This window comes from Narcine bancroftii, chromosome 2 (assembly GCF_036971445.1).
Source record: "Narcine bancroftii isolate sNarBan1 chromosome 2, sNarBan1.hap1, whole genome shotgun sequence".
In the NCBI taxonomy this organism is placed as follows: domain Eukaryota; kingdom Metazoa; phylum Chordata; class Chondrichthyes; order Torpediniformes; family Narcinidae; genus Narcine; species Narcine bancroftii.
In genome coordinates this window covers 21,160,680-21,185,778 of record NC_091470.1, presented here as the reverse complement: position 1 = coordinate 21,185,778, position 25,099 = coordinate 21,160,680, and the positions used below count along the sequence as shown (strand labels likewise).

At 43.3% G+C, this 25,099-nt stretch overlaps 1 protein-coding gene across 6 annotated transcripts in view; it reads left to right on the top strand.

Annotated features, from left to right (window-relative positions):
- Positions 1-25,099, top strand: part of abcd4 (ATP-binding cassette, sub-family D (ALD), member 4) — a 68,543-nt gene that overhangs the window by 35,864 nt on the left and 7,580 nt on the right. For 5 of the 6 annotated variants that reach the window (XM_069916085.1, XM_069916083.1, XM_069916087.1 and 2 more), the window contains 10 exons: positions 101-151; positions 895-989; positions 2,071-2,192; positions 5,200-5,291; positions 5,798-5,875; positions 7,960-8,177; positions 17,765-17,853; positions 18,456-18,492; positions 18,572-18,621; positions 21,671-21,723. In XM_069916085.1, the coding sequence (XP_069772186.1) occupies positions 101-151; positions 895-989; positions 2,071-2,192; positions 5,200-5,291; positions 5,798-5,875; positions 7,960-8,177; positions 17,765-17,853; positions 18,456-18,492; positions 18,572-18,621; positions 21,671-21,723 (885 nt within the window). The remainder of the gene's footprint in view (positions 1-100; positions 152-894; positions 990-2,070; positions 2,193-5,199; positions 5,292-5,797; positions 5,876-7,959; positions 8,178-17,764; positions 17,854-18,455; positions 18,493-18,571; positions 18,622-21,670; positions 21,724-25,099) is intronic. The other variant, XM_069916084.1, reaches the window with a different exon arrangement.

The following is a 25,099-nucleotide window of genomic DNA, read 5'->3' as shown; positions in this document are numbered from 1 at the left end:
GAATTAGGATGTGGGCGTTATTTCGGGTGGTCCAAGCCTCTTAAGAGTGAAGATTTGCTTGCCTGGAGAACCCTAACTTCTTTCTGCCTCTCCGCTGCAGGTTCAAGCACATGCAAATCCGTGTAAACGCCGAGTCAGCAGCTTTCTACCGGTACGATTTCTGGGCTAGGAGCTGATGCTCTCTGGGAATGAGTAACCTTGGGTGTGACACAGATGAGGAGCATGGATCACGTTCGTAGAAAGTCGTGAGGGGGCATGGATAAAGCGAATGCTTAGTCTTTGGTTTCTGCAGGATGGATGATTCTAGAACAAGAGGCTATGGGAGTAAGATGAGAAGGGAGAGAATTAAGAGAGACCCTAGGGGAAGCTTTTTCATTCAGAGGGTAGTCAGTGTCTGGGATGAGCTGCCAGAGGAAGCTGCAGAAGTGGGTGCAATTACAACGATAAAAAAGGCATTTGGTCAGGTATGTGGATGGGAAAGATATGGACCAAATGCAGGCAAATGGTCCAGCCTAGAAGTGAACTTGGTCGACATGGTCAGATTAAGCTAGAGGGCCTTTTCTGTGCTCAATGCTACAAATGCTTTGAGTGTTGGTGAGGTCACATCTGGAGTATGGTGGAAGATGTATTGCTCTGTGAGAAGCCAGTTGGACGGGGGGATGGGGGTGGCGGCAGGTGGGATGGGATTACTGTCCCTCATTTGAAAGTGATCCAGTTTTAGTTGCTGGAAGAGGGGTGTGGTGGGTGGACAGGTGAATTATGGTGATGGGTGGTGGGGCTGGAAGGAAACCAGCTGGGGTTGATACAAGAGAGTGAATCAGAAACCTTGGTACTGTGAGAAGGGCTTCTTCAGTCTAATCTGTGAGTGGATGTATCCTGATGGATTGCTTCCAGAGCGGGGAATGTGGAGCACATGCGGACCAACTGGATACTCCAGGAGCTGCTGCAGACACAGAGGAAGCTGATGACCAGAGAACTGCAGCTCTACAGTGAGTAGGCAGGGAGTGTGTACAGTGAGTGCACGGGGACCATGTAGGGACGATGTACAGAGGGTTCTTGAGCACTGTACCCAAGTACCTATGCAATGAGGAGACAGGGCTGCCAAGTACGTGTGGTGTCCATGCGGGTATTAATTGCAGGAGCATGTGCATTTATTGGTTCCAGGTGTGCAATGTACTGCAGTTGTACACGTGAAGGAGAACTTGTACCACAAGTACATGGGAAGATGAATGTCTCTGTCCCAAACTGAGAAAAGGGTGGTTCTTATCCCAGGGTCCAAGTTCCAATCCACATGAGTCCACTGCTTGGTTTAAAGTTAAAAGAAAACTGCAGGTCTTAACCATTCCCTGGTTAATATCTTGTTAATATTCCCTGGTTAATATCTTGTGCACATTGTGCAATGTACATATACACCAAAAGTTTTACTGCAGCTGAACAGGTACAGTAAAATCCCTATTATCTAGTATTCAAGCAACCAGCAAAAGAATCGGAGAAAATAAACGGGTTAAAAAAAATACACGTTTAAAATTGACGTGCTTTGCCGTTAGTTCACCAATCGCACAACATGCAATCTCAAGCAACCAGAAAATTCACTTGACCGGCATCTAACCAATCCCCATAGCTGCCGAATACCAGGGTTTTTTACTGTAGTCATAGAGAAAAACTATCAACAGTAATTGAGTTAAATTAAGAGGCAATAAACATATGAGATAAATTTAAAAATAGTCCATTTTAATCCTAATCCAAAAAAATTGAATAGTGCAGACAGTCCTTTTGATGCCTGAGCAATTAGTGATCGCTCTTGGAAATAACCCCAGAAAATGCTGGGAACACTCAGTATCTGTAGTGAGAAATGTTTCTGGGTGATCACTGGAGAGTGTAGTTCAGGCTCCTGAGTATTTTGACAGCCGATCGACCATTTGAATCAAAGTCCCCTCTGCTGAGTCGTACACCCGCTGAATTCTCCATGTGGTCTGTACATAACACCACCTGCCTCATCCACAGGTAAATAACTTGGCAGATGAAGTCTTCTTCCTGATTCTTGGCTTACATGTTTTTCTCTTTCCTTAGTCGGGGTGAACATATTCAATTACTTGGGCAGCATCGTCAGCTACCTGATCATAGCGATTCCCATCTTCACAGGACGGTATGATACTCTTGCCCCTGCGGATCTAATTGAGCTCATCAGCAAGGTAAATCCCAATGCTCTGTGTCACTGCCTCCATATGAAGAGAGTTGCTCCTGTTTTATTTCAAACCTCATCGATATATGTTCCTCTCACTTAATCCAACACGATGTACGCATTTCTTTCATATGACCGCTGCGCTTCCCTTTAAGACATTCCTTACAGCAGCCATTCTCAACCTTTTTTTGTGGCTATGCTTTCCAGGACTCTGCTCTAAGTTTATGGGCCCCCTTCCCTGTGAAGCAGTCAAGTTTTGGTTTCTTCTGTGCTTCTCTCCCACCGACTACATAAAAAACAAAAAAAGTATTTGTGTTACATGAGGTTAAAAAGAAAACAAGGCTTTTGATTAAATGTGCTGTTGAGAATGGCAGCCCAAACTGTCCTCCCCCTGTTCCAGGGAATGGTTAAGGCCAGATCATTAAGAACAGATTATCATGGAGGCAGCTAGATTTTGGAAAGATTAGAATATTGAGGCCAGTGAGGATCTAGGACAGAGGAGGCATTGAGGCCTGGGGTACATTTGCTGAGATCCTGTTGAAGGGCAAGGCAGTCTTGTGTTCGATGATGCATGGCTGGAGCTGAAATTTGCAGAGTCCACCACTGGGTGGTGCAGCAGTACACAAGAAGTTGGAACCTTGTCCAAGGACATGACTGAGTTTGTCGACCTGCAGCTGCTTGACCTGTGCCCTCCCCACCCCATCACCCAGTATAATCACCCAACTCCACATTATCTCCTAGGATCCTTCAATGTCCAAATTTCTATGCACTTAAGCCTAGGTGCAAAGCAGCAACAAGATGATCTGCACCTAGGCTTAAATGCATAGAATTTTGGAGCCAGGACCCTCACACGTGGGAGTGTGAGCCAGGACCCTTGTTTGTGATGTAGATTAATGAATTGGACTGAATGTATGGAGCATATTTAACTAGTTGGTGGTTGTGTGGATAGTAAGGATGAGGGTTTTGTTGGGTGAAGCATTGGAGGATGGAATTTATTCCCCATAAGTGCGGGGTGGTACATTATGGAAATTTAAATGGAGTAGAACATGTACCATAAGTGATAGGGTGCTTAGGAATGTTGATGAGCAGAGGGACTTGGGGGTTCAAATCCATCATTCCCTGAAAGTGGCTTCTCAGATAGAGGTTAGTGAAGAAGGCAGACAGAATGCTTGGCTTCATAGGTTGTATTTGGGAGGTTATGTTGCCATTTAACAAAATTCTGGGTTAGAGGTCATAGGTTGAAGGTGAGAGGGAAGAGATTTGAGAAGGACCTGAGAGGCAACTTTTTGCCCCCAGAGGGTGGTCTATAACTGGAATTAACTCCCAGATGAATGTGAGTACAATTACAATATTCAAAAGCTATTTGGACAGATCCATTGATAAGAGGGGTTTAGAACAGGGGTGGCCAAACTTTGTCCCTTGGGCAGCCTGTTGCCCATTTTTTAAGTGGTTTGTTAGAACTGTCTCTTAACAATAAATCGCACTGCCCGTACATTCCATTTCTTAGGTTCAACACAAGATTCCACTGCCATAGTTTTATTGCATTCATTGAAATTAAATTAAAGAGCAGATATAGAAATGCCTACAAATATACAGTACAACTCCCATTATCCGAAATGGTCGAGACCGGGCCTATGTCAGATAATTTTTTTTGGAGAACTGGTCATTTTTAAAAAACAGTCCAGTAGCAACAGCAAATCACTTGTATCAATGTTTAAACAACAACAAACAACAAGGGAAGGCTTTTTAAGCATTAAAATAATGCTTAATTTTCACCAAAAAGAAATTCTGGGCACCACTGATCACCAACACTTCCCCACCAAGACTCTGCTTGTGCCAGGAGCTCGAGGTTCCCGCTCCTGCCCGGGAGGTTGAGGTTCCCACCACCACTGGGAGCCCAAAGTCCGCTGCTGCTGGTGCCGGGAGCCCAAGGACCCCGGTCAGTTTGGCTCGAAAAAAAATTTGGATAACTGAGGATTTCTGATTTGTTTCAGATATCCTCATTTATCCAAAATTTTTAAAAAATTTGGATAACTGAGGATTTCGGAGAATTCGATTTCAGATATCAGAGTTGTTCTGTATAAGCGCGTCAATAAACTACTGTAATGTCAACAGTTTAAAGTGCTCAGTAGTGTTGCACAGAGATTTTCTGGTCTAAAAACACCATTTTTATCACAGTTCAAGTGGTTGAAAACTGCTAGGCTTAATATTGTTTGGTCTGTGACTCCTTATATTTTTTAGTATGTGGCCCACAACCAAAAACATTTGACCACCCCTGGGTGTGAAGGATAGGGACCCAATACAGGTGAATGAGACTGGCCCAAAATGACCATGAACAAGTTGGACAGAAGAACCAGATCTGCTGTATGATTCAAGGACTTGGTACATTGTAGAAATACGAGGTAGCAGGCTCTGGAAAGTGGAGTGCAAAAACAATCTGCTTGAGGAAACTCAGGTGATCAGGTTCCATCTCTGGAGGGAAAGGGATGGTCAGGTTTCAGGTCAAAAAGAGGCAGTTGGTTCAGTGATGGCTCCCAGTGGAGCTGTACCACTCCACCCATCCCTTTCCACCCTCTTTATTCCCCTGTATCCCTGCAACATATTCTCTCTAGTGTAAGCCCATCAACTCCCCTTTGGTTATACCACTGATGCAAGGAGTAGTTTACAGCAGGCATCTTTAGAATCCGGAATGCTGGGAAGAAGCCCATGTGTTTTATTCATTGTGTCAAGTCAAGACATTCATTGTGTCATCAAGCTAATCCATCTTATTTACAAAGCACTAATGCCTCTCAAGGGCTTCTTGAACAATGCTCCCATTAAATGTTTGAGAGGCTGTTACACAGGACACAGTTGGGAGAGTGGAATTAGGAATGCTGGCACTGCCCTCACCTGTCTGGTCAGAAGTGTGAGCAAGAAGTGCACAGTGGTGTGTCCTGGTAGAGGGGCCTTGCCTGTACTGGATTGGATTAGAGGCTTGGCCTGAGCAGCCACTGACCTCTGCCCTCTCTTTATCACAGAATGCCTTTGTGTCCATCTATCTGATTAACTGTTTCAGCCGTCTCATTGACCTCTCTACCACAGTGTCTGACGTTGCAGGCTACACGCACAGGTAAGTGAGGATATGAGCGGAATTGAGAGAGAGAGAGGTGATCTCATCGAAAGATTAACACTGGAGATTACGACACTGTCTGCATATGCAGAGATGATTTCCCCATGCTGGAGCATTTATAACTTGTTTCTGTTCCTGGTGGTCTGAAGGCTGCAGGGGAAGGCGAGGGCAAGTGTCTGGGGGGAGCGGAACGGGGGGAAGGGGTTATGGAGAGTGCAAGACGTGCTAGGGAGGAAGGTGTGGAAATAAAGAGCAAGTCTGGGACAGCCCTCACTGCTGTTCTGAGTATGTGCTTGTCCCCTATGTTGGCTTCACTCAGCCAATGGAACACCCGGGCAGCTGGACAAGACCCAGCTTCCCCCAGGGTCATGGCTTGTGCTTGAATCCATGATAAGGGACTGCGTGCTGGGGAGAAGAGCTGGTTGAGTGGAGGTTTGTGGCCTCTCTTCACATCCCATCGATTCTCACTCTGCTGCTCTTTCCCTCCTCTATACCGTCATTGACAGAATTGGGGAACTCCAGGAGGTGATCACCCAACTCTCTGTGTTACACCAGAAGGGAAAGGAGCTGTCTGTGTTTGATGGGTGAGTGAGTGCTGCCCTTCACCTACCCCCCTCTCTCTGCCCACCCCTCTCCTTCCGCCCACCCCTCTCCTTCCTCCCACACCTCTCCATCTGCTCTCCACCCAAATCCCACAAGCTCTGGTTAGACCAGTCTTGCCAAAAGCAGATTCTCCTGTGTAGAGCCTGATAGAGAACCAGGCCATTTTCCCCATCTGGTCCATGCTGGCTCGCAGGGAGATTTTCCATTAATCCCATTTTCCCCTCTCATTTCCATTTGCTCAATAAAATTCACTGTCAGAGTCCATACAAACTCTAGCATAGGTGAGGGTCGCACTTGTGTCCCTGGAGTTGAGACATCTACACTACCTGTTGCACCTCCATGCCACTCACAACATCCAAGGTCATCGGCTTCCACCAGTAACACCTCGTGGGTTTCTTTCTTTAACTGACAGTTGGAGGAATCAACTCTCAAAGTCTGGAATTTCCTCCCCAAACCTGTCTTCTCCTGCCCTGTCGAGCTTCCCCCTCGAACCTGCCTCTTTGAGCAGGCTTTCTGTCTCCCCTGGTATGCTTGCACATCTTCGGGAAGTGGGAGGAATCCGGAGCTACTGGAGAAAACCCAGACTAGCACCTAGAACATGCCAACTCCACACAGAGAGAAACCAAGATCAGGATTGATTCCGGGTCACTAGAACAATGAGATGGTATTCCTCCTAGCTGCATCACTATCCCACTGCAGAGAGCCAACATGGATAAGATAGCCCAAATGGCCTCCTATGCTGCAGCCATTCCATGATTCTATTGCAAGAAACTATTAGCCGATTTGCACACAGCAAAATCCCATAAAGCAATAACATGCTGAAGATTTGAGAAACTGCTTTGGTGATGTGGTCATGGCACTGGTGTTATTCCCTGATTATAGGGTGGCACGGGGTTGGCGTAGCTGTTAGCACAACATCGGCAATCGGGACTGGACTACGGTTTGAATCCCACACTGTCTGTCCATTCTCCCCATGTCTTCGTGGGTTTTCTCCGGGGGTGTAGGTTAATGGGGTGTCAATTGGGCAGCACAGACTCGTGGACCAAAATGGCCTGTTACCTTGCTGTATGTCTAAATTTGAAAAGTTTAAAAGTTCCAAAAAAAATTTGCGATGCATGAAAATTGTTCTCCACCAACAGTGCTGCTCTTGCTGTCTGTCCACTACACTGCAGCAATGCCCGACTTTGTTCCTGGGAGTCGCTTGAGCCCACATCTGTTTTTGGCTTCAAGCTAAAAAGTTTGCAGGGTGCTGTTACTGTTGTGAGTGAAACATGAAAGTCTGTAGATACTGTGATTGTAGAAAAAACACACAGAAATGCTGGAGGAACTCAGCCGGTCTCGCTTCGTCCATAGGAGGTAAAAAGCAAAGAATAAGCAAAGAATGCGAAAGGTGAGAATAGAGACAGTGCTGCTGGGGGCAGAATCCAGACCAACCTCTCCTTCCTCCCGTTGCCTTTCCCCAGGTCTGTCCAGAGGATGTGAGTTGAGTTGTTTGTGCACGCATGCACCAATGCAGTGCTATCCAGATAAGTCGACTCCTTCTTTAGTGTAGTACCTAGGGCAGCCATTCACATAGTGCTGCTGGGGGCCACAGCATATTTGAGGTTTGTTTTCTTTTAACTTTACATAACATAAATATTCTTTGTTTTTTATGTGGGGGGGGGAGGAGAGAGTTTGACAGGGTAGGGGGGAAGAGAGAGTGATGGGGTGGGGCAGAGGAGAATGTGACGGGGGTGGGGCAGAGGAGAGTGTGACGGGATGGGAGAGAAGAGAGTGTGACCGGGGAGAGATGGGTCTGTAAATATGTTGGTACCTTTAGCAAGGCAGTGGGTATATAGACTGAGACGATGGAGGGGAGGTTAGTTCGTGTGATAGCCTGAGCTCTGTTCACAATCTTTGGTTTCTTATATTCCTTGGTGGAGCAGTTCCCATCCTAAGCTGTGATGCTTTTGGACAGGATACTTTCTATTGTACATATATAAAAGTCTGTAAGGGACATTCGGGATGTGCCAAATTTTCTCAGCCTGCACTCACAGAGTAATGCTACCTTTCTGGTCTTCTCTAGGAGCAGTTTGGATTCGGAAGAGGAGGACAAGGACTGTAACCACACGGCTTTTATCCTGGATCGGGTGTCCTTCACTGCCCCCTCTTCTGAGGAGCTGTTGGTGAAGAACTTAACTCTGAAGATTACCGCAGGACACAGCCTCCTGGTTGTGGGCAACACAGGCACTGGGAAGACTACTTTGTTGCGGGTCCTGAATGGATTGTGGAAGATCACTAATGGTAAGATTTGATCAGCTTGCAAACCACTGCCCCAATCTCTGTCCAGACCTGAACTCTTCCTTATCCCCCTTCATCTGTGGGAACAAGTGATCATACCACTAACCTTGGCCGATACTCCAGTGGGATGCTGAGGGAGCCCTGCGTTGTCAGACATCTTGTCTTTCAATTGAGATGTTAACCTTTGGCCCAGTCTGCTCTTCAAGCTGTCTACAGAAGATCCCTGGTTACACTGGGTGCAGTAGCTTGAGGCCTGTGACTTTGATCCAGAAACAGGAGAGATGGAAAATACAGTCCTAGATTTGTCCTACCGGTACAATAGAAATTTGAGCGCACAGTTCAGACCATCACACAAACCTCACTCCCCTCCATCTACACTTCCCATTGCCTTGGAAAAGCAGCCAGTGTATTCAAAGACTCGCCCCACCCTAGTCACACACTATTCTTCATCCTCTCATTGGGAAGATAATTCCCAAGTGTGAGATCATACACTACCAGATTCAAGGACATCTCCAGTGATTAGTCCTGCTCCACCCACATCAATGCAATGGCCAAGAAAATGCACCAGCCCCTCTGCTTCATCAGAAACAGGAGGAGATTTGGCTCGTCTGCAGGCGTACCATTTGAATGCATTCCTTCAGGGCACATCACTGTGTGGTACGGGAAACTTCTGCACAAGAAGCAAGAAAACACAGGGGTTTGTGAATGTGGATCAGTCTCTCATCGCTCCCTCTCCCATCCCTCTCCATCAACTCCATCTATAACTCCAGCTGCCTTGGAAAAGCAGCCAATATTCAGTTCAAATATTCAGACTCATCCCATCCCGGTCACACCCACCCCCCTCTTCGCCCCCCCCCCCCCTCCCATCCCACCAAGGAGCTTTACAAGTTTGAAATCACACACCGCCAGATTCATGGATGGCTTCTTTCCCACTGTTATCATGAACAAGTCTGATATCGAATGATCTCTCTCTGACTCTACCCTTGTGTACTGTGTTTTACACTGTACGGTGTATGGGATGTCTAGTGGAATGCTCACAAAAAAACAAAATTCTCCAGCTGCACAATTTGCCTGTGTCAATGAAAATGAACAGCAGAAATAGGCCCTTCAGTCCAAATCACCCATGCTGACCCTGATGCCTGTCCACCTCATTCCATTTGCCTGAATTAGGCTTGTAACCCTCCACTTTTCCATCCAAGTATCTTCAGTTAAATCTGAAGTTACAAGACAGCATCAGTAGACGTGGCCACTGAACAACAGAATGTGATGGTTGTCAAAACCATCTGGTTCAGTAACATCCTTTGGGGGAATTGAACCTGCTGAACTTGCCTTTTCTGGTCTATTTAAGACTCAGAACCTCCAAAATGGTTGACACTCCTCTGCCAACTGAAATGGCCCAGGGAAAGACATCAGGGCAAGGAGGGGTAATTGGTGGGCATGGTACATAGGAAGTAGGAACAGGAGTAGGCCAAAAATGGCCCATCGAGCCTGCTCCGCCATTCAATACGATCATGGCTGATCTAATTTATGACCTAACTCCACCTACCTGCCTTCTCCCCATATCCCCTAATTCCTCTATCATGTAAAAATTTATCTAACCGAATTTTAAAAATGTTTAATGAAGCAGCCTTAACCACTTCCCTGGTTAGAGAATTCCAAACATTCACTACTCTCTGGGAAAAACTATTTTTCCTCATCTCTGTCCTAAATCTACTCCCCCGAATCTTGAGACTGTCCTCTCGTTTTAGTTTCCCCGGCCAGCTCAAAAAACCTTCCTACATCTATTCTATCCATACCCTTCATAATCCTATATGTTTCTATAAGATCTCCTCTCATTCTTCTGAACTCGAGCGAATACAATCCTAGACGATTTAATCTTTCATCATAAGTCAACCCCTTCATCCCAGGGATCAACCTAGTAAACCTCCTCTGGACCGTCTCCAAAGCCAGTATATCCTTCCTCAAATATGGAGACCAGAACTGGACTCAGTACTCCAGGTGCGGTCTCACCAGTACCTTGTACAGTTGCAACATTACCTCCCTACTCCTGAATTCAATTCCTCTAGTGATGAAGGCCAACATTCCATTTGCCTTCTTAATAACCTGCTGCACCTGCAACCTAACTTTTTGCGATTCATGCACAAGCTCTCCCAAGTCCCTCTGAACGACAGCATGCTGTAGTTTTTCACCCTTTAAATAATATTCAGCTCTTTTATTTTTCTTGCCAAAGTGGATCACCTCACACTTACTAACATTGTACTCCATCTGCCAGACCTTTGCCCACTCATCCAGCTTAACTCTATCCCTCTGCAGACTCTCCACATCCTCATTACAATTTGCTCTTCCACTCAATTTGGTGTCATCCGCAAACTTGGCTACACCACATTTTCTCCCCTCCTCCAAGTCATCAATGTAAATGATGAACAGTTGTGGGCCTAACACTGACCCCTGCGGCACCCCACTTACCACTCTCTGCCAACCTGAAAAACTCCCATTTATCCCGACTCTCTGCCTCCCATCAGACAACCAATTTTCAATCCAGGCCAATAGACTTCCCCGGACTCCACTTTCCTGTAACTTACTGAGAAGTCTCTTGTGCGGCACCTTATCAAACGCTTTCTGGAAATCCAAATATACAACATCAACCTGTTCTCCTCTATCCACCGCACCCATTATATCCTCAAAGAATCCTAACAAGTTTGTCAAACAAGATCTTCGCTTTCTAAAACCATGTTGCGTCTGCCTGATTGAACCCTTACGTTCCAAAAGTTTCACTATTTCATCTTTAATGACGGCTTCAAGCATTTTTCCAACTACAGACGTCAAGCTAATTGGCCGATAATTTCCAGTCTTCTGCCTACATCCCTTCTTAAAAAGTGGCATGACATTTACTGTCTTCCAGTCTGCCGGGACCTGCCCAGAATCCAAGGAATTTTGGTATATGACCACCAATGCATCAACTATAACTTCTGCCATTTCCTTCAGAACCCTTGGATGCATATCATCAGGACCAGGTGATTTGTCTGGCTTTAGTCCCATTAGTTTCTCCATCACTACTTCCTTTGTAACAACTATTTTATCAAGGCATTCCCCAACATTTGCATCCTTAACTCTGCACTTGGGCATGCTGGACGTGTCTTCCACCGTGAAGACTGACACAAAATATTTGTTTAATGCCTCGGCCATTTCCTCATTTTTTGCTACCAGTTTTCCTTTCTCATCCTCCAAGGGCCCTATGTTAACTCTGGCCACCCTCTTCCGTTTTATATATTTATAAAATTTTTTGCTTTCTGTTTTTATATTTTGTGCCAATTTACTTTCATAATCCTTTTTCCCATTTCTTATTACCCGCTTTGTAACCCCTTGTTGTCTCTTAAAGTTTTCCCAATCTTCCAGTTTCCCTCTGCTCTTTGCAGCTTTGTACACCTGCGCCTTCAATTTTATACTCTCCTTTATTTCCTTTGTTAACCACGGTTGATTTTTCCCTCCCTTGCTGCCCTTTTTCCTGACCGGAATATATTTTTGTTGAGCATTACAAAATATTTCTTTGAAAATCTTCCACTGTTCCTCAACTGTTTCATCAATTAGCCTGTGCTCCCAGTCCACTCTGCCCAATTCCTCCCTCATCCTATGGTAGTCACCCCTGTTTAAGCATAATATATTAGTTTTAGATCTAACTATTTCCCCTTCCATCTGAATGAGAAATTCAATCATACTATGATCGCTATTTCCCAGATGGTCTCTGACTATTACATCATTTACTCTACCTATCTCATTGCACAACACTAGATCCAGGAGAGCATTTTCTCTTGTGAGTTCCTTAACATACTGCTCAAGAAAGCTATCGCGGATGCATTCTATGAAGTCCTCTTCCAGACTCCCACGACCAACTTGATTTTCCCAATCTATATGGAAGTTAAAGTCCCCCATGACGACTGCCGTATCATTATTACATGCCTCACTTATCTCTCTATTTATTTCCTGTGCCACTAAACTATTGTTATATGGTGGGCGATAGATAACACCCACCAATAATTTTTTTCCCTTTGATATTCTTTATCTCTACCCAAATGAACTCAACATTATGCTCTTTAGATCTTATATCATTCCTCACTACTACCTGGAGCTCATCTTTGATTAAGAGGGCAACTCCACCTCCCTTACCATCCTGTCTATCTCTTTGCACCACCTGATACCCTTGAAAGTTTAATTCCCATTTAGGGTCACCTTGTAGCCATGTTTCCGTGATGGCTACCAAATCATAGCCATGGGTACCGATTTGCGCCTCAAGTTCACTAACCTTATTTCTAATACTAAGGGCATTCAGATAAAGTGCCCTTATGCTCTTTGTCCTTTTAATATCTAGTGACTTCTGTAACCTTTTCTTTTGATTTTTCTGCCCACTATTTTTCTTTGTAATTTTCTTAACACTATCATTGACCTGAAAACTCACTGCACCATCTGATTTTTTACTTTCTCCTCCCAACATTACTTTTCCTATTTTACTTTTTCTGGCCATTTCTTTATCTTCCCTACCCTTTTCCCTATCACTCTGGTTTCCATACCCCTGCCAAATTAGTTTAAACCTTGCCCCACTGCTGTACCAAACATACTTGCCAAAATGTTGACACCTTTTGGATTTAGGTGCAACCCGTCCCTCTTGTAAAGATCATGCCTTCCCCAAAAGAGATCCCAATGATCCAAGAAGCCAAATCCTTGCCTTGTACACCAGCACCTCAGCCACATTTTTATTTTCCTTATCCTTACATTCTTTTCATCACTTGAATTTGGAACAGGTAGTAATCCCGAGATCACCACCCTTGCGTTCCTGTCTTTCAGCTTTCATCCCAGCTCACTGTAAGCCCTTTTCATTACCTCCTCCCTTTTCTTGTCAATGTCGTTTGTACCCACATGTACAAAGACATCAGGCTGCTCTCCCTCTCCTCTCAGAATATTTTGGACCCGATTTGTGATATCTCGTACCCTTGCACCAGGGAGGCAGCACACCATGTGGGTATACTTATCTGGCTCACAGAACCTCCTGTCTGTACCCCTGACAATGAAGTCCCCAATAACTACTGCATTTCTCCTTTTCCTTTTCTTTTGCACCACTCTGCCAGGCTCATTGCCATTGACCTGGTGCCTGTGGCCATCTTCTGTCCGGTCATCTCCCTCAACAGAATCCAACACAACATAACTGTTGCTGAGTGGGATAGTCACTGGTGTGCTCTCCATTTTTCTCGCTTTTTTCTTTCCCCCCCTGACGGTTTCCCACTGACCTGACACGGGTTCTGGAGTATTTATCACCCTGAAAGTTGAGTCAATTAACTCCTCACTCTCCCTTACAAGCCGCAGGTCATCAATCTGCAACTCCATATCCCTAATTCGCTCCCTTAGTAACTGCATCTCAGTACATCTGCTGCAGATGTGGCCATTTGGGAGGATGGAGGTCACCCATTGTTCCCACATCTGACACCCAGTACAGACCACTAACCCTACTGGCATGACTCTGAATACGAAGGCAAATAACTCAGCTTACCTTTTCTCCTTGCCTGCTTTTGCAGAAGCCTAATAAGCCAAAGCCAGGAAGTCTCACTCCTTCACTGCTTCACTCACTCACTGAGCCACTCCTCGCTGGCCGCTCCCTCCCCCTTTCCTCCTTTTATTGGCCCCTTGACCAATTAACCCTGTCACTTTCAGCAAGCTCCTCCTCTTCTGATTCACAGCCCAACTCTCTCCAAGCTCCTCCTCTGACTCCCAGCCGAGCCAAGTAGGCCAAAGCCCCGGTAAGCCCCCGACTTTAATAGCTTACCTTCTCCTCACTTTCAGCAAGCTCCTCCTCCTCTGATTCACAGCCTGACTCTCTCCAAGCTCCTTCTCTGACTCACAGCCGAACCAAGTAGATATCATGGTAGTGACGTTTGCATGCCCTCACTGAAAAAAGATCGAGGTCTGAAGAGGACAAGGAAGCTGATTCCACTGTTTTGGCCAATATTTGTCCTTCAATTACCTCTCAACTTAAGAGACTTTTTCCAGAGAGTAGTGAATCTGTGGGATTCTCGGCCCAAGAAAGCAGCAGAAGCTGCCTTGTTAAATCTATCTAATACACAATTAGGTGGATTTTTGGATTGGAGGGGAATTGAGAGCCAAGGGAACAGGCGAGGTAGGTGGAACTGAGTCCATGGCCATGATCTTGTTGAATGGCAGACCAGGCTCACGGGCCAGACGACCAATTCCTGCTCCTTTTTCTTGTGTTGTTATCACACAATGACATTGTGAGAGCTTACTATGTACATGTAAATGATCTGCAGCATCCCATCAACGTACATCTTGGGCAGAAGGCACTGTTTCGTGTTGTTTTATGAGTCTGAAACCGAAACAATGCTTCCAAAATTCTTCAGCGTAAAGCGGCTGTGGAGTGAAAGGTTCATGGTAATCCAAATCTGTCCATTCTTCCCACCTTGAGTGTGGACTATGTCGTGTCAGTGATTGAAGTTCTGTGTTTTTGGGGTGGGGGGGTGGATTCTTGGTGAGGAAATAGCGCCAGCGGAGTCTGCAGATGGGATTGAGCAGAGACAATGGATAAATAGCCCTGCTATTCCCTGGTATTGCAACCACCTGGGAAAGTGCACTCCTCCCAGCACTGGGCAACGCACCAGCAGCAAGATGCCCTCTACTGGCCATTTCTAACTGGCACAGAGAGACAAGTATGATACCACAGCCAATCCCAGCCTTTCACAGCTTTGCAAACTGCTCAAGAAACAAAGAGATAGATCATACCTCCTGAATCAACTCCACCAGCCATGCTGGTCATCAGGGTAGAAGGAAGCTATCATTAAGATGGAAAGGGTGCCAGAAAACTCTCACGAGAATGTTACTGGGGCTGGCGAAATTGAATTATAAGGAGAGACCAAATAAAATGAAGCTTTTCTCCCTGGAATGTAGAAGACTTAAGGGGACCTTACAGAGCCTCAAAATCGTGAGGGACATAGATAAAAGTAATTGATCAACTTCTTTTTTCCCCAGGGTAGGGGAATCTAAACTTACCTGGGAAGGATACATTCCTTCCAGAAGTAAAACATGAAAGTCTGCAGACACCCATGCTTGAAGTAAAAACACAATGCTGGAGAAACTCAGTCGGTCCAACACTGTATTTTATAGAGCAAATATAAAGAAGCAATGTAATCAATGTTTTTGGCTTGAGCCCTTCATCAAGATGTAGACAGGCACCTGTTCAGGTTATGTAACGTTGGTTATGTATCAATCCTTGCTCTATAAAGTACGCTGTTGGACCAGCTGAGTTTCTCCAGCAATGTGTTCTTTTTTTAAATCGCTCCTCCCAGCACCATCCCAAGCTACTGTAGGTACCAGGTCCAAACTAATCATTAGGCAGTTAAACGAAACCTCTCTCTCATTTATCCCAGTAAATTGGGGAAAATGTCAACATCAGAATAAGTTTTTGATCGTGATTCTGTGTGTGTGATGGGAGGCGAGATATTGACATCACCTCCAGCAGGAAAATGGCCCGATGAAAGTGGTGAAAAGAAGTGAACGGTGAAAACAGATACCCTTTAGTAGTTAAAACACAACGCTGGACAAACTTGGCTCAAGCCCAAAACGTTGGTTCTGTATCTTTAACTTTGCTTGATAAAGTACACTGATTGAGCTGCTGTTTCTCCTGCAATGTCTTTTTTAATACACTCTTCCCAACCCTGGGCAATACACCAGCAGTAAGATTCATAAAATCGTGAGAGGTATAGATAAAAGTAAATGGTCAACGCCTTTTTTCCAGTGTAGGGGAATTAAAAACCCGATAGCTTGGATTGGAAGTGAGAGGTGAATTCTTTAAAAGGGGCCTGGTGGGTGTACATGGGATGAGCTGCCGGAGGCAATTGCAGGGTGGGGAACACCCCTTTCCACCACCCCCCTCCCCATTTGAGGAGACGACCCATGGGATGGGGACCACAGCAGCGGACCAGTGAAGGGTTCTGCAGCTGAAGAAAACACAGACAGTTGCCCACTCGGACGAGGAACCCGCGCAGGTCAAGGCATTCACACTAGGCTGTGGGTTGCTGGAGACTGGCTCAAGACTGACTGAAGGGGTACCAGGTATTGGAACTGGGAGGTAAAAAGGCACTGAAAGTTTCCTAATCATGTCGGAGGTTTGGATCTGGAGCTCAGGCTGCTGATGGTTTGAAATGGGGGGACTACGGCAGCACTGGAAGCGAATCCACGGACATTCGGTGACTCTGAGGGGACTCTCTTTCTCTGACTGTTAGAGCTGCTTTTTAAAAAATTTAAAAAATTTTTCACACTATGAACCATATCAATCAAAATACATACAAACATTTCCCTCTTAAACATACACAGTGGCATTTTCTCCCCTTTTTTTTAACCCTACCTTCCCTCCCTCCTTCCCACCCCCTTCCAAACCCATTAAACGTTCAACATATACAATACAATAAAACCATTAAACAATGTCATCACAATGAAAATAAACAAGAAAATTGTGTCATCTACTTTTACACACTGGATCAAATCATTTCGTCGTCTTCTCATTCTTTCATTTTAGGGAGTGGAGGTCCGTGGTAGGCCCTGTCTATTATGTTCCATGTACGGTTCCCAGATTTCTTCAAATAATGTCTTTATTTTTTTAAATTATATGTTATTTTTTCCAATGGAATACATTTATTCATTTCCATGTACCATTGCTGTACTCTCAGGCTCTCTTCTGATTTCCAAGTTGACATTATACATTTTTTTGCTACAGCTAAGGCTATCATAATAAATCTTTTTTGCACTTCATCCAGTTTGAGGCCTAGTCCTTTACTTCTTATATTACTTAGAAGAAAGATCTCTGGATTTTTTGGTATGTTGCTTTTTGTGATTTTATTTAATACCCGATTTAGATCTTCCCAAAACTTTCTCACATGCCCAAATTGCATGTACTGTTGTTCCTGTTTCCTTCTTACAGCGAAAACATCTATCTGATACTGTTGGGTCCCATTTATTTAACTTTTGGGGCGTGATATATAGCCTGTGTAACCAATTATATTGTATCATGCGTAACCTTGTGTTTATTATATTCTTCATAGTTCCAGAGCATAACTTTTCCCATATTTCATTTTTTATCTTTATGTTTAAAGCTTTTTCCCACTTTTGTTTGGGTTTATAGCTTATTTCATCATTTTCCTTCTCTTGCAGCTTAATGTACATGTTCGTTATAAATCTTTTTATTATCATTGATGTTAGAGCTGCTTCAGGCAATTTTGGCCTGCTGGCAAATCTGTCCGCCTTGTACAGATAAAAGCAAATTCTATGTAATATTGCACTGTTTTTATTGCATGACAATAAAGAATCTTATAGGGAAGGTATATGGGCAAAACGCAGGCAATAAGTCTAGCTTGGGAAGATAACCCAGTTGGCAAGGACAATTGCAGAGGGTGTTTCTATGCTCATTAAGCAGATAGACCTCACCCATTCTAGCAGATACCCCATCTGATTCCCCTGGTTTTAGAAGAGCTTTTCACTGGTGTGGGTTGTGCATGAGCTAAGCCTCATGGTCTTGACTGTTCCCTCTCTGCTTGCAGGCTCTCTCCACATGGCGACCTTTGGGCCCCGTGGGATTCTCTTTCTCCCCCAGAAACCATATTTCACTGATGGGACCCTCAGGGAACAGGTAGGAATGAAGGAATGTGTCTGGTGCAGGGGAGGAGGTGGTTGGGGAGAGTTTGGAAGGAGTAGGAGCAGAGGCCTGTGGTAAAGGGCCTTGAAGTCCCAGAAAGGATCCTTTGACTCAGCATTTGCACGGTCACACCTGCCCTTCTCTTGTCACCCTCCACTTCCCAAATAGTCTGTCCAAAGTGGGGGAGAGTGGGATTACCAAGGCAACACATTGTCAAGGAGTCTGGCCAGGGCAATGGGGAGAGCGGGAGTGCTGGGAGGGAGAGGGCAGTGTGTGGGGGGACACCAGCAGGGAATGGGGAGATGAGGAGAAATAGTGGGAGTGCTGGGGAGGAGAGAAGAAGGAAGCACACCAACAGAATTGTGGGAACCCTGTGCCAGCAATGGATAGGGATAATTCCAGTCTAAAAATCAGGGCAGTGTGCAGGTGGGGAGGAAGGAAGAGAATAAGATTTCCAGGAAGGGCAATATAACAATGTGAGAAGTCGGCCATTCATCCCCTTAAAGTGTCTGTAACTCCCTGATACTCTCAAAGTACATCTATCTCACTGCTCAAGACTTGTAAACATATTATTAATTTAATGTTTCTTCAAACAGGTGATTTACCCTTTGAAGGAAATTTACCCTGTTACAGGTACCATATTCCACATCATTCAGTATCCCAGACCCTGTAGTCTGACAGCGTTGTGACACTGTTGAATTATATCTCTTAGGATCAGCCGATGACCAGAGAATCCTCCAATTCTTGGAGATGACCGGGTTGGTAAGTTGACGATTAAGAGAATTTATTGTACATACAGCTCCAATGAAATTCTTGCTGCAGCCACACAAAACACACAAGCAAATGGAATTTACTTGCTTTAGTTAAGTTCTCCGCTCTCCAAATGCTTGTACAGACTCCAGAGGGGTGTAGTTCCATTGCCTTCTTATAGCTTCTTGGATACATTTAGAGTGTTACAAGAAGCAGCAAACTTGGCCACGTCACTGTCAGCTCTGTGACAGGGATCCAAGGCCTCCTCAAACTCGAATGCACTTGCTCCATTGGCAATGACTTCATTTGAACAAATCTTTAAACCAAGTCTTTTTAATGTCCCAGGTGTACATTAAAGATCTCTTGGTGCTTGGGAGGGGTAGGATTTCACAGGAATGTGGGGATTGGTGTCATTGGGGTGCTTAGGTGATTGGTCCATACTCGTTGGGCTGAAGGTCCTGTTTCTGTGCTCTGCAGCCCTCTATTTAATTGGAAATTGGGGCAGTCACTAAGAAATAATGTAAACTCTAATCTGCTTCTGACCTCGCTGACCTTGACCATGAAGCAGATGTAAACTGGCAGACAGATTAAATTCAGCCAGGCTTACTCTACGTACGGGTTACGCAGAGGAGGCATCTATATAAAGCTTAGATTTGGCCACATTTGGTGTATTGTAGGCAGTGTTGGTCACCGCACTACATGAAGAGTGTTGAAGCTCTGGGATGTTACCTGGATTAAAGAGGATTAGACAAAGGAGAGGACAAACTTGCTAGAACATCAGTGGCTGAGGGGAGACCTGAAAGACATATGTGAAATTATGAGAAGCTTAGATTGGGTAGATGGAGTTTTTTCCCTCAGTGTGGAAATCTCAAATACCCAGAGGGCATTACTTTAAGGTGAGAGGGGGAAGTTTAAAGCGGATGCTAGGAACACGGTGCCAGGTGAGTTGGTGGAGCAGGTGCGATAGAAACGCTTGAGGCATTTAGGCAGGCATGCATGTGGGCTGGGGATAAAAGAATATGAATCATCTGCAGGCTGACAGGATTAGTTTAAATTGGCCTCATGGTCGGCACAGATATTGTTGGCCAAAGGGCATGATCCTGTGCCATATTGTTCTAAGGCTCTTAAAATGGATAGAATCAAAGGGGAACTGGGCAAACAAAAACAGAAACAGGAGAGCAGCAAGTGACATTTTTATTTAAAGTTTGAGAGGAAACTGATGAATATAGCTCTGATACTGTCAGTGTACCAGGGATTCGCAGGGACCAGGCAGATGTTGCAAGAGACTTTGAGAAGATCCTTGAATCTTTTTCCTCTGTTGTTCTTATAGCGTCTTTCCATGCTGGGACTTGGATTAGGATAAGGATTATACTCGATGCTGCTGGCCATGTGAGAGCAATGTGACCAGCCACTTGAGTGCGGTTAGGGTTGGGAATGTTGGCAGGGGAAGGATGCCAGTGTTAGTTTGCATGTCCTCCTGGAGGATTAAATTATAGAACTCTGAATTCCAGGAGTCAAGTGACTGGAGTCAACTGAAAAAAGCTTCAATAATGTACTGATGTGTATGATTGACCATATGACATAGAAGCAGAATTAGGCCATTCGGCTCATCGAGTCTGCTCCAACATTCAACAAGTGGCTGATATATTTCCCCTCTCATCCCTGTTCTGCCTTCTCCCCATTGTAATCAAGAATCTGTCAACCGCCACTTTAATTGTAGCCAATGACCTGGCCTCCACCGCCCTCTGTGGCAACGAATTCCACAGATTCACCACCCTCTGGCTGAATAAATTTATTCTGATCCCTTTTCTAATAGGACATATTTTTATTCTGAGGCCGTGCCCTCTGGTCCTCGAGTCCTTCATAACTTCCCTACGTCCACTCTGTCTAGCCCTTTTAATATTTGGTGTGTTTCAGTGGATCCCACCCTTTACCTCTCTAAACTCCAGCGAGCATAGATCCAGAGCCTTGTTGGAGTTGGTTGGAATCTTTATCAGAGTGCGGTCATTGTTTGGTTTTATCTGTGTGGAGAAATATGAGCTTCCTCCTCTCAGTACTTAATTTAGAGCCCGTTGTATGTTCCCTGCCCTTGTACAAGAGGAGCATGTATCCTCGAATTTGTCCAAATTATTGGAAAAACTATCCAACTGATCAGTCTGAAGCCTGTTCTTTTCCCTGGCACAGTACATATTCCAGAGTATTGGTGGTCCACAAATTATAAAATATTTGGCCACAGGTCCCCTTCCTGTCGGGAGAAACATGAACAGATATCTGTTGTCTGTAAGTAGTCGGGGAAAGAGCTGCAAAATATCAGATAGCAATGAAACCAGCCCATCATATCCACACCAACCATTGAGGATCTATATCAATCCATTTCCCAGCAGTTGGTCGATGATTCAGAGCTGGAAAGGGATGTTGAGAGACTATGGGCAAAGGTTTAGGCTTTCAGCCAAGGCTGGGGTTAGCTGGATCACCACACTGGTGCCAAGTAGAGATTGATGTGGTCCAGGTTTCGGTAGGGCTGTGGTGCCACCTGATCCAAACCCCACAAGGAGATTAAACACATCCAGCTCTTAGCAAGTAATTAGAATCAGAATTTATTGTCATGAAATTCAGTGTTTTGTAGCAGTATCACAGAGCAAACATTCATATAAACCACCTTTCAACAATAATTTTTTAAAAATATTGCATGAAAAGTGAGGCACTGTCTTTGGTTCATTGATTATTCAGGAGTTTGATGGCAGCAGGAAAGAAGCTGTCCTTGTTGCCACTGAGGGTTGGTCTTTAGGCTCCTGTACCTTTTTCCCGATGGTAGCAGAGTGAAGAGGGCGTGGTGGGGGTCTTTGAGGATAGAGGCTGCTTTTTTAAGACAACATTTCTTGTAGATATCCTCGATGGAGTGATGTTTGGTGCCTATGACGTCGCAGGCCAAGTTAACAACCCTCTGAAGTTTTTTCTTGTTCTGAGAATTGATGCCTCCAAACCAGACAGCGATGCAGCCAGCCAGAATGGCCTCCACGTTACACCTGTAGAATAACTGAAGTGGTTTCCCTTTCTTTAGAAGTCACTCCTGAAGAAGACCAAGAGTCTGGATGAGAGAATCGATTGGAACTGGTAAGTCACTCTTGTTCTGCTGCAAGAAGCTTTGGAGTTGAGTTTGTGGCTTGTCCATACAAATAGTCTGTTACGTCTGTAGTTTTACGTCTGTAGATTTACTTCTGGCTGCAAGAATTCATGGGAGGCATTAGAGCTGAAAATACTGAAGTTTGAAAATTTTTTTAATTTTTCACACTGTGAACCATATCAATCAAAATATATACAAACATTTCCCTCTTAAATATACACAGTGGCATTTTCTCCCCTTTTTTTCCCCCTACCTTCCCTCCCTCCTTCCCACCCCCCTCCAAACCCATTAAACATTCAACATATACAATACAATAAAACCATTAAACAATGTCATCACACAATGAAAAATAAACCGGAAAAATGCGTCATCTACTTTTACACACTGGATCAAGTCGTTTTGTCGTCTTATTTTAGGGGGTGAAGGTCCGAGGCAAGCCCTCTCTCTCTGTTATGTTCCATGTACGGTTCCCAAATTTGTTTGAATAACGTGACTTTATTTTTTAAATTATATGTTATTTTTTCCAATGGAATACATTTATTAATTTCTATGTACCATTGCTGTACTCTCAGGCTCTATTCTGATTTCCAGGTTGACATTATACATTTTTATCCTACAGCTAAGGCTATGATAGTCAATCTTTTTTGCACTTCATCCAGTTTGAGGCCTAATTCTTTACTTCTTATATTACTTAGCAGGAAGATGTCTGGATTTTTTGGTATGTTTTTTGTGATTTTATTTAATAGCTGATTTAGATCTTCCCAAAACTTTCTCACATGCCCAAATTGCATGTACTGTTGTTCCCGTTTCCTCCTTACAGCGAAAACATCTATCTGATAATGTTGGATCCCATTTGTTAAACTTTTGAGGCGTGATATATAACCTGTGTAACCAATTATACTGTATCATGCGTAACCTCGTGTTTATTATATTTTTCATAGTTCCAGAGCATAGGTTTTCCCATATTTCATTTTTTATCTTTATGTTTAAATCTTTTTCCCACTTTTGTTTCGGTTTATAGCTTATTTCATCATTTTCCTTATCTTGCAGCTTAATGTACATGTTCGTTATAAATCTTTTAATTATCATTGTGTCTGTAATCACATATTCTAAGCTGCTTCCTTCTGGTAATCTCAGTTAGCTTCCCAATTTGTCCTTTAAGTAGGTTTTCAGTTGGTGGTATGCAAACATTGTACCATGAGTTATTCCATATTTGTACTTCATTTTTTCAAATGATAATAAATTATTTCCCAAAAAACAATTTTCTATTCTTTTAATTCCTTTTCTCTCCCATTCTCCAAAGGAAAGGTTATCTATTGTGAAAGTATTTGTTGATTTTACGTCAATAATAATTTTGGTAGTTGGTAATTTGTTTTTTTCCTTTCTACGTGAATCTTCTTCCAAATGTTGAGCAGATGGTGCAGTACTGGTGAACTTCTATATTTCACCAGTTTTTCATCTCACTTATAAAGTATATTTTCTGGTACCTTCTCCCCATTTTATCTAGGTCTATCTTGGTCCAATCTGGTTTTTCCCTTGTTTGATAAAAATCTGATAGATATCTTAATTATGCTGCTCTATAATAATTTTTTAAGTTTGGTAACTGCAAACCACCTTGTTTGTTCCATTCTGTTAATTTATCTAGTGCCATCCTCGGTTTCCCCCCTTTCCATAAGAATTTCTTTATTATTCTTTTTAGTTCATTGAAGAATTTCTCTGTTAAGGGAATTGGTAATGATTGAAATAGGTATTGTATCCTTGGGAAGATATTCATTTTAATGCGATTTACCCTTCCTATCAGTGCTAGTGGTAAATCTTTCCAATGTTCTAAGTCATCTTGTAATTTCTTCATTAATGGCTGATAATTTAATTTGTACAAGTGGCTTAAATTATTATCTCATCTAATACCTAGCTATCGGATTGCTTGTGTTTGCCATTTAAATGGTGATTCTTTTTTAAATTCCATATAATCCGCATTACTCATTGGCATCGCTTCACTTTTATTTGCATTGAGCTTGTACCTCGATATTTCTCCATATTCCTTCAATTTCTTATGTAGTTCTTTTATTGATATTTCTGGTTCTGTTAGATATACTATGATGTCATCTGCAAATAAACTGATTTTATACTCCTTCTCCTTTATTTTCATCCCTTTTATTTTCTGTTCTTATCAGTTCTGCCAATGGTTCTATTGCTAAGGCGAACAGTGAGGGAGATAATGAACATCCCTGCCTAGTTGACCTACTTAATTTAAATTGGTTTGATACATATCCATTTACTGTCACCTTTGCCAATGGTCCATTATATAATGCTTTAATCCAATTAATATATTTCTCTGGTAGATTGAACCTCTGTAATACTTTGAATAAATAATTCCATTCTACCCTGTCAAAGGCTTTTTCTGCATCTAAAGCAACAGCCACTGTTGGCATCTTATTTCCTTGAACTGCATGAATTAAATTAATAAATTTACAGACATTATCCGCTTTTTGTCTTTTCTTAATAAATCCAGTTTGATCTTGTTTTACTATTTTTGGATCCTTCCCCGTCTTTGGTATTACTGTAATTATTTCTGTCTTTCATGAATCTGGCAAGTTTTGTGTTTCTTCTATCTGTTTCATTACTTCCAGGAGAGGATGAATTAATAACTCTTTAAATCTTTTATAGAATTCTATTGGGAATCCATCCTCTCCAGGCATTTTATTGTTCGGCAGCTTTTTTAATATATCCTGTACTTCCTCTATTTCAAATGGTTTTATCAGTTTGTTTTGCACCTCTTCTTGCAATTTCGGCAGTTCAGTTTTAGCTAAAAACTCTTCTATTTTGTCATCTTTCCCCTCGTTCTAAGTTTGGTATAATTGTTTATAAAATTCCTTAAAGTTCTCATTAATCTCCATTGGATTATATGTAATTTGTTTGTCCTTTTTCCTTGATGCCCATACAGTTCTTTTAGCTTGTTCTGTTTTAAGTTGCCAGGCTAATATTTTGTGTGTTTTTTTTCTCCTAGTTCTTAATACTTTTGCATTATTTTCATTATGTTCTTCTCCAATTTATATGTTTGTAATGTTTAGTATTTTATTTTTTTTAACCAATTCTCTTCTTTTTGTTATATCATCCCTTGTTGATAGTTCTTTTTCTGTACTTACTCTCTCCCTTTCCAACTGTTCTACTTCCCGATTATAGACCTTTTTCATCTTAGTTACATAACTTATTATCTGCCCTCTAATGAAGGCTTTCATTGCATCCCATAATATATATTTGTCTTTCACGGATTCCGTATTTATTTCAAAATAAATTTTAATTTGGCGTTCAATAAATTCTCTAAATTCCTGCTTTTTAAGTAGCATGGAGTTTAACCTCCATCTA